We start from the raw sequence: 10328 nt of genomic DNA on the forward strand, positions 1-10328 counted from the left end.
TGCTTGTCCACCCTTAGTCAGAAAGTTCCTTCCAATCTCCAACTTAAAATTTCCTGTGCTGTAGTCTGAGGCCACTGCTCCTCATCTTGGCCCCTACGGCCACAGACAAAAACCCATCTCCTTCCTCTCTGTAATTGCCTTTCTGATATTTGAAGACTCTTATCAAATCAGCCCCTTCATTGCATCTGCGGCAGTAAGCTGTTGCTTATGAAAGCTTAGGCATTTCCGATTTAGTTAGTCTATATGGTACAAGTCACCCTTGCCTTCGAACCCCACAAATCTTGTTTCTAATGGGATAGAAACTTCTAGTGTTGATTCATTTGAAGTTCTTTGTCCTTCCAGTCATGAAAATTACTGACTTGGGAAATGTAAACTGGAACCGCTGCAGAAGTATAGGACCAAACTGGCCCGATATGGGTTAGCTACTCTTTTTTTACTGTTCTCCCATCATAGCAAGTGCTCTCACTCATCTCTTTTTTCTGAGAAGCTACTATCAGTGCTTTCACTGCAGTCCTACTGGCAGATGTTACTTCCTTGCAGCTGAGATGTAATTCTTATTCAAGCAATCGGCTCCTGCTCTAAGTGAAAGATTACAGCAGAGATGTCTAAAGCTCTTGAAGGCCTCTGGACAACTCCCCCGCCCGCTCCCCATTTCATTTTAATAGGAACTGGTATCCAAATTTCTCTGTGCAGCTGAAAAAAAAAATCACCTATGTTTCTTGCCTGCCTGCAGCACTGGAAAAGTAGGAGTCTCTATACAATTGGATTGGTTGTATAAGCACAACCTCATTATAGTGAACCTCTGTGGGGCTGGGAGAAAACTTCATTAAAAAAGAGTGTTTGCTGTAACAGGGTTTATCAATTTGTTGTACTGTAATAATGAAAAAAGAAGGTTCCTGCAGTTGAGACTGCTAAAAGCAGAGGTTTGTTATAAGCACAGTTCGTTATAATGTGGCAGTGCTGTATTAGAAAAGAAATCACCTCTAAGAAAAACTAATTTCATGCATAGATAAAATGGAAGGAGAGATGATAAATCTCTGAGAACAGAGAAAGGGGACAATGAAGAGGGAGCAGAAGGGCTTTGGGTGCTCTGATGTCCATTGCTGGTTATGCCGTCTCAAAGGATTCAGCAGAAATAGAGGGTTCAAACAAGAATTTGGGGCCTGGAGAGAATTCCAGATAAAGAGACTGAAAAGACTGGAGTAGCTTAGCCTAGAGAGGAGGAGGAAACAAGGGAGGTTTTAGAGGTAAAAACATAGTGGGAGAGAAGACAAGCCAAGAACTCCTACCTTTCATCTCATAACAGTCGTAATGGGATGAAATGCAAAGGCTACAGATTTGAAACCAATACAAGGAAGGAAATAGCTCTTGCACTTAGCTAAAGCCACCAATGGCCCAAGAATCCTCAGGGGCATCTGCCAGCAGACAGGATCGCCACTCCTGAATCATCCCTGCCAGCGCTCATCCAGCCTCTTCTTGAAAGCCTCCTGGGAAGGAGATGCTACCACAACCCTGGACACGTTGAGGTAATGAGGATGCCCAGTCCTTTTAATTTGCCTCTTTAGGTGAATGAGAACAGCTTGTTCTCGGCATATGGCCCTTCTCCTATGCATAGTGCCGGGTACATGGAGGGGCTCATCTAACGGCAGACATACGTATCTGAGCAGTGACTTCCTCTGACTTGCCCAACGTGGAAGCAAGCAGCTGAGGTCTTCTTCCATCATCAGCTCATCTCCATGAGCATGTTACAACAACTTAAAAAGTCCTCCTGAGCCCAGTGGCCCATCAGGCTGGTGTGGTTGAGGCATACCAGTTTCTGTGGCCAATGGCATACAATGGAGCAATATAGCTGGTGTCACATCTGGTCACCTATGACCACCTACCCTTTCAGAGCTGGCCTGATGGGGGACAGGAGAAAGGGCAGCTTGCAGTACTTCTAGTGCAGGTGCAGCTCATACAAGCAAAGAGGCCCTATGGCCAGCTTAGATTGCTCCAGACCTGCTCCCTGCTCTAGCTACAAGCAAAAGGGGCTTAGCCTGACAGCTGCTGGGATCACCCATTTGACTGACACTTTTAAATGGCACAGCTATTTGCAGTACAGACCTGGCCCATGCCTCCAGGTCTTAATTTCCTTTGGGTAAAATGGGAATTAAATCACTTCCCCTACCTTGCAGGGATGATACAAAGACACATACCATGCAGACTGTGCTGGGAAGGGGGCAGAACAGTTCCCTAGAGGCAGACGTACATACACGCACAGTCAAATGGAAGAAGTTTTCCCACCCCCCGTTTACACTTTTCAGTCTCACTTCTATGCTTCCTAAAGGGAAAACACAGGAACAGCGTGCTCTCTGCATGCCCGGCCCCGGCACAGCCCAGTAACACTAAACCAATTCCAGCTGTGGGACTGTGACAACAAAGGTTGAGCTGCAGCCCAAGGAAAGTGTGAATCACGCTTGCAGGGTGGCAACAAGAAACAGAAAGCCCAGGGGTGAGCACTGCCACCATGACGTGGACCATTCAGTGCTTTGGGGCTGGTAGGTTTGATTGGTATTTTTCCCTAATCTCTATCTGATTTGTGTTCTCCTGAAGCATGCCTCACTTGTGATTTACGACTATACCAGCAGCTTTACCTAGAACAAACAGGACCATTATTCATTTGCCTGTTATTTTTATTATGGGCCAAGTTTTCAAAAGAGTGTTAGCAAGTGCTGGAGCTGCCAGTACTGCTCTGAAGCCTGTATCTGCAAAGTGGTTGTTAAGTGGCAGGAATCAGCAAGGAAGACACCCACTGGGTCATCACTGGGGAGGAGGGGGAATTGAAGGGGGCAGCACAGGACACGGTTCTTTGTCCCCAGCGCTTACACAAGTGTTGCAAACAGAAACACTGATTCGTGCTAGAGGACTCCTCCATGGAATCCACAGTAGTTAATACACTTTTTGACCTCTGTAAATCTCTCTTACCTGTTTCAAACAACTTCTCTACATTTAATTTTATCGTAAGGAGTTCGAACCAAGGTCCAATGTTATGAATCTTTCCAAGACATCAGGACACAAGAGAGGTATTCCTCCTTAGGGACACATCCTTCCCACTCCCATAGTCATACAATGCTCAAACAAGTTACCGCGGGATTTTATGAGCTGGCACCATAAGAGTTACAGGCTGCTGTGTTAACATGACAGTTTGGAGTTGATTATAGTAATTCCTGGAAGAGACAGGCTGCTTTAGCTGTAACATAGCCTCAACACTGTCCCCAGGGTGATTTATTGCTTCCTTTGTGAAGGGAGAAAGGAGAATTATTATATGTTCAAAACTAGTATAACTGACACAGTTTAAGCTGCAGGCACATAATTCTCAGGTCAGCTCTTCAGCTCGTGTAGCTTCTAAAATATCCTAGACCAAAAGGGGCTTTCTTGCTGAGGACAAATTAATCTGTCAGCCCAATATTCAAAATATCTCAACTGTAGCTCCTGATTCTCAGAAACCAAAGTCATTAACTTGATCTACACATGCAACAGCTAAAAATGTTCTTAGAGGCAGTCAAACAATTTGGAGGGATCCAGTTATGAAAAGAGCATTGGAGAATTAAAAGACATCCTTGCAATCAGAGGATACTGTTATCGCAGTACAAACACACAGGCCCATCCTGCCAGACTGCTGAATTAAGCCACTCTTTGATAGCTACATGCTTTTTTTATGAAGGTCTTCACTTTGACCCAGTGGTTTCGTGTGTGTGCTGGAATGGGAGTTGGGAAGCCTTAAAGCTTTTGGGAGGATATAGAATAGCAGGGGGCAGAAAAACAGAAGGCACTTCAGCTAGAAACCAGGGGCCAACAAGCCTACAGCAGAGAACAGAGATTCAGGATAAATTAAGAAGCAGTGCTAGCTGCATGGCTAGAGCATCTTGTTTTTAAAAGATTAGGCTTTGCAACTTGATTTCCCTGGGTAAATTTTTAAGCACAAGGCGTGGATGCTGGCCATGCAGGCTCCATTATCCCTGATGCCAGACCATTCAAAATTCACTGCACACCCTGTCTAAAACATATACCAGCACCTGGAAGGAGTGAAGATTAGAAAGCTAGACCCTAATCCTATCATCTTCAGTGGTAGCTGGGAACTGGAAGCACCAAAGAGGCGATATACATAGCAGCCAAGTTACGTTGCCAAACAGCACCAACTAAATCTCTCCTCAAAGCTCCTCATAACTGCAGACAGCAACAGAGGGGCTGGATGAGGCCTTCCTTTGTATGATGGCAACTCTGCATATGCATTTATTATGTTAAGGTTGAGTATATGACTGGATCAAACATTGGTCAAAAATTGTAAAAAAAATTGCCAATAAGTCCAAACAATACACAGAAAAAGGACAAATTTTCCATTAAGAAATGTGTCAAAGACAATAAAAATCATACTTTTGTCAAGAAAGCTACATTTTGTTGTAGTTTTTTTTTTTTTTTTTTTTAAATAAAATCATGTTGACTGGTCAAAAAAAATCTCCAGTCAACTGACAATATTGGACCAGTCAATTGGCCAGCTTGTCAATCCTAGCTTATAGACATTTTTGACCACCACAGATGTTGACAATGCTAGTGAAATCTCACAAGCCGATCTGTAGTGTCTGTATGTGCAAAAGGCTCATTTTCTGACAGAAGCTGGACTGAAACCCTGTGAAAACATAGCCAAATTCTTCATGTGTTGGCACCTCTTTTACCTTTCATCTACTACAAGGGGAGATATGTTGAACTCCACTGGAATAAAAAGGAGTTGGCATGTGAAAAAACTCTCACTGAAGGTAAAAATTGGGCCATATTTGAGACACAAGGGTTTTTGTGGGTGTTAGTTTTTGATTGGACCAACTGCATGGTTGGCATGGACTTAACAAGCTTTTGAATGCAGTGCATTCTTCTTCAGATCCTTCGAAAGCTTGTCTAAGTCTATGCCAACCATACAACTGGTTCAATAAAAGATATTGCTCACCACAGTCCTCGTCTCTTGCACATTTTTTTGGACCATAACAGATATAACATCACTCCAGCCCTGCCGCACCATATTTTATTTAACATCTGGCTTGTGAGGAAGTCCTCTAGAGATGCACACCTCATTTCTGCAGGAATCCCAGATGGGGCAGCAGTCTTATTCCTACGTGCTTCAAGTATACGCTATCTCAGGATGTTCCATTTATAGGAGCGGACGATAACACTCAAGTCTTTGCAACTTGGACCCCTTGAATATTAACCTTGTGTTTCCAGGTGTCTCATCCCTCGATTCTTAGGGCCGGACAGCCTGGGAGCCCATTTCAGCAGGGAAGGTGGGATCTGGGGCATAAACCTGACTCCAATTGCTAGGTTTTAGTTTTACACACTTGGAAATCAGCAGTGTGGACAAAAAGCATGATGGCAGGCACAGCTTGATAAAAGCAAAGAAATGTATGTGCTTGTGCCAGACACCTTCTTGTGAAGGCAGAAATAAAATGGCGAGTGGATATTAAGTAGTAACGTGAAAGAAAATATTGCAGCAGTCACTGGGTTAATGGCACATTCTAATTTCTTCCTCGTCCCAAACTATTTTTTATGACTAAAGCTAAGAAACAGCTGACTTGTGTGATTGATTGCAAGAGACTGTTTCGCAGACTCATAAGAATTAGTCACAGAGACAGAAGGGTAGGTTGCTTACCTCGGCATGGGGAAAGGGGGGCTCCGGGAGATAGACTTTTGTCTGCTTATTATGACACAGCCTATAAAAGGGAAGAAAACAGGCAGGGTTAGAGTCTGCAGAACATGCTGAAGTGTCTGCTGCCATCTACTGGTGAGACTTTCCGATGGGGTCTTTTCATTTTCACAGCCTGACATGAAACATCTCTCACTTTTTATTGTTGTTTCCAAATTAAACAATTAAAGAGCTCACACCCGTAGGGTGTTACGACCAATTCCTGTGAGGCCACTTTAAAGAAGGTGTGAGGCAGCGCAGGGCTAGAAATGCTTTATGAAAACACACACGCATGCACTTCATACACAATGGGACCTTCTCTACCTTAGGAACTCAATACATTTTAATTTACTGCTCTACTAATTCAGTAAGCCTCATGAAAACCCATTCAACTCTTTACCCATCTCATCCTTTCATTCATTCAAGTTTGGTTCATTGAAACATATTTTGTTCTCTGGGGTGTCAGGTTAGCAAAGTGCCTTTTTTACCTCTCTACCACACTCATTTATCAGTTGTTCACCTCATAATGCAGATATCGAAAGCTAGTGACTGACTTCAGTGAGACTAGTGGATTCACTTTAACATGGAACAGGGGAGCAGGTCTCCGATTTCTAGGTAGCGGAACAACTGTCTATTGTAAAGTTAATTGGGTGACTTTTGCTAAAAAAATTCTGCAATTCTGATGCATCCTTAACTTTATTATTTTGACTCAGTCTTGGTTTATAGGTTGAGGTCAAGTTTCTACCCTACCAAAAACAGGAAGCTTCATCTAGCTGATTGGTGGTAGGATCATGAGCCAGGAGTTCCTCAGTCCTCATCCCAGTTATAGGTCTAAGTCCCTCTGCAGTTTTACAGAAGTCACAACCTCTGCCTCGGTTTCCATTTAAGTAAAAACAGTTACTCACAGAGCGTCCAAGGATTAGCTAATGTCTATGCTGACTTTGGAAGATAAGACAGTGTATACATAGGATTAAAGTAAGATCTGCAATATCCATTAACTGTTTGAGTTCTGCAAGATGGATGGGACTGACAAAATAACAGTTCGCTTGCATGCTGTACTGTGTTGCCATTTCACCGTACTAGCATGTATATGTGTGTGTGCACAAGCGCACACACAATATTACATCACCTCTTAGTCCCAAAGATCCTAAAACTCACATGCATCCAGAAATCACTTCATCCATTATTGAAATGCAATCACCCCTCAAACAGAATAGAGCAGCAGTTTACTAATCCAAAACAGTGCCAGCCAAACATGAGTTTCAATAGCTACACTGACACTGGCCAGGGCAAAAAGGCTAGATACCATAAGACTTGCTGAAAGCATTGTGGGATCTCTCTCCACCAGATCCTAAGCCTCATCTTATCCATATCCCTCCTGATGAACTCTATTATAATCCCAGTATCCCATTAAGCCTTATTTTTCTGCATCACAGATTGGGAGCTCTCCATGAAGGGATTAGTTTATTTTTCTTTTTACAACCTCCAGTATCTTGCTAGGCTTAATGACTATGTAATGATCACTGGTGGCCTGTGTTCTTTCCCTCACAATTGTACTGAGCAGTAGGTTGGCTAATGAAAGGAGTCTAAAGGGCAAGCATACACTGCTGTTCCCAAGATCAACCAACGATTCAATACAGATCCTCACCTATACTGGCTGGGGAGACTTGGGCAGGAGGAGGATGGTGCACAGAACAGAAGCAGGTCTTTTTGGACCGGCTGAGTTCTCCGATTTTCCCTCCAGTTCCCAACCCATGTTTATGCATGGCTCACTCTAACGCACTTTGACTAGTTTATTTAAATCGTCTTTGTTTTACCGAGACTTTGGAAACTTGATTGAACCAACTTTTCTATGGCCCTGGAAGACTTCAATGAGATTTATGTCCTTGTAGGAAGTTATAATTTTTGGAAGGGAGGATTTTTGTTTTTATCTCTTTCCTTGACCAGTTTGGAATGTCACTAACCACCACCCTGTTTTCTCTTGACTGTATTTTATTTCCTGACAAAGATGCTTTTGTTTTTACAATTTATCTAAGAAACTTAATTAAAAAAAAAATATCCGTTACAGCACAGCTGCACCCGATACATTTTGGTTACATCAAACACTGCTACTAACAAACATGCTCAAGCTAAAACTAGAATATACACCATTTGGGTTATTTATCTCAAGAACTTCTTGTACATGACATTTCCTGCCAGGCCTTTTGCTCTGTTTAACCTGATCTCTCTGCTGGTTTGGTTGGATGTATTAATTGCTTCCCTCAGTTTGCTGACCCTGTGAGTTGTAAAGTCTGCAAAGATTAATGTTGTGTTTCTTCCAGAACAAGACTGGGCCGTCTACTTTAGCCCCTGCCAAAATGGCCAAGGCTGGCAACACCTGGCCCTTCGTTTTATATCTCACTTGAATTAGAAAAGTAACAAACCTAGCTTGCTCACGTCGTTAGACTGCTGTCTGCTCCTGGAGGCACTGATTGAGACTAACAGAGAGGCAAGGAAGATGCATCTGAAAGTCACTCTCAGCATGGTGCTTCACTTACTCACCAAATCTGATGCCAGAGAGTGGCGAACGCATCTACCTGTGTTTGTAAACAGATCTGACACACGTTACAAGGGAAACGATGCCTTTCTAATTCTAGAAGACCTAGACGCATGTATTCCCATGATTCACAAGATGTGCTCCCACCTCCTTATCTCGCAGGCGGAGAACATTTCAAGTAGGGGGAATTGCAGTGATCAGCACTTGCTCTGTACATGTTTACTACAATCTATGGTTGAACCCAGGCTACACAGTAAAATAAAACCTACCACTCAGCAAAGATCTGGGAGAACTCCAGGGAGCTGTTGGCAACAGGAGAGATGAAGTAAAAGGGGACATTGGAGAGTCCTGCAGAATCGATATACTGGTACAGGCACTCCAGCAGGTCATATATTACTCCTGAGGGATAACAGGGCACCAACACGTTCCCTCCACTGCGCACGGTCATTGCTTGAGAAAGAGAAAGAAAAAAAAAAAATTAGCAGCTTTTACTTTCCATCCCTAAATACCCCACAGGGTCTGATACCTGGTACACAGGATGAGACACAACAGTGTAGGCGTGGGTCTGCGTAAACGAGACAGACTTCTCTAACCCCTTAAGATTTCGCAGCCATAAGTGGAATTAAAGGCCAGGTCCTTCTCCTCCAGAAGCACAGGCCTCTGCGCTTTGAGCAACTAAAACTTTATAAGCCATGGGACTGATGCGTGCTTGAGTCCAGGAGAGGGCACTGCTGCTTTGAGGAGAAATATTGAGTGAGAAAACAGGACAGTACATTCCTCATATACTGTAAATAATCTGATATCTCTATTAGTGTCCACACCGAGTGGGCAGGACATCTGTTCCTGGGTTTTGGCCGAGTTCACCATGCACAGTAAACTGTTTTGTACTGAACTGCGCTGCTTCAGATAAATGGCGGAGCATTTTAAACCTGGGGCTACTAAATCCAGTTGTTTCAAACCTGACAGCTCCCAAAGGCACATAGATTTTTTTTTCCCCTCAAGCTGTTAATATGACTGAGTCCCAGCAGCACACCCAAAACAAAACAGTTGCTACCATCTGTGAGCTGTAGAAGTTGTGGGTAGGGAGAAAATAAAAATAGTTTCTCTCTACAAGAGAAACGGATCCAAAACAGGACACGATACGCAAGCACAACATTGATACTTCATTTTTTTGGCTGCATGAAACTACAAAACCGCCGTAGCACCTTGTAACAGGAGAAAAATGCATTGTCAGTCTCATTGAACAACTGCTTGCTGCCTTGCTACAATTTCTTCTGTGGTCATGGGATAAAAAACCTATCTAGTGATGTTAATTGCACTGCAGCATTTGTTATATTACGCATTAAGCCATTACACAAAAACCAGTGAAAGAGCCTGAAAATGTGTATATTAAACCTTGCCATAATTACTTCCTTGACTTAAATTTGTTGACAAGCTCAGATGGAGAAGGATCTGGGATCCTTCTGCCTTATCTGAACAGACAGGGAAGGATTATAGAGTCAGATGTTGAGCTTAAAAGAGGGATATACACATCTAGCAGGAATTTTTAAAAGCTCTTCAGTATTTAAACCCCAATGGGAGTTAGCATCTACTTCACACTGTTCTCTACAACAGATGGTGGGTCAGACAGACCTTTTCAGTATGCATCAGAGTTGTATTGCACAGTATTAAAGGAAGCAAAGAGGTCAGAGTCACTGGTCCTTCCACAGTCACCTGAAAAACGTAACGTAAAAATGAAGCATTCAAGGGGGGAAAAAAGGAACACTTCGCACTTTCAGAGCATCATTCCCCCAGACCTTCAAAGTACTTCATAACCTACAAGTTTCACATCACCCCTGTCCTGTGGGTACGGACAGAATTTCCCCATCTGTAAAATGGGCATAAATGGAGGCATAGGGAGCTTAATGTACACATTTTCAAAGACAATTGTGGGGAGGGGCAGGATTTAAAATGAAATGCCATCTTTGGCTTTGAAAAGTTTCATAATCCACGATCCACTGGCTGGGAAACTGGCTCCGTGGTCAGACCCAGAGGGTAGTAATTGATGGAAGTCACTCATCATAGTGTCCTGTGACCAGTGGGGTC

General features: G+C 43.2%; 1 protein-coding gene across 1 annotated transcript in view; it reads right to left on the reverse strand.

Annotated features, from left to right (window-relative positions):
* Positions 1–10328, reverse strand: part of INTS9 (integrator complex subunit 9) — a 108190-nt gene that overhangs the window by 38733 nt on the left and 59129 nt on the right. Inside the window, exons 10-11 of the mRNA XM_019520886.1 lie at positions 8513–8693; positions 5675–5735 (exon numbers count right to left, since the gene is read on the reverse strand). Of these exons, the coding sequence (XP_019376431.1) occupies positions 5675–5735; positions 8513–8693 (242 nt within the window). The remainder of the gene's footprint in view (positions 1–5674; positions 5736–8512; positions 8694–10328) is intronic.

This window comes from Gavialis gangeticus, unplaced genomic scaffold (genome assembly GCF_001723915.1).
Source record: "Gavialis gangeticus isolate Ggan-Ray unplaced genomic scaffold, GavGan_comp1, whole genome shotgun sequence".
NCBI lineage: Eukaryota > Metazoa > Chordata > Crocodylia > Gavialidae > Gavialis > Gavialis gangeticus.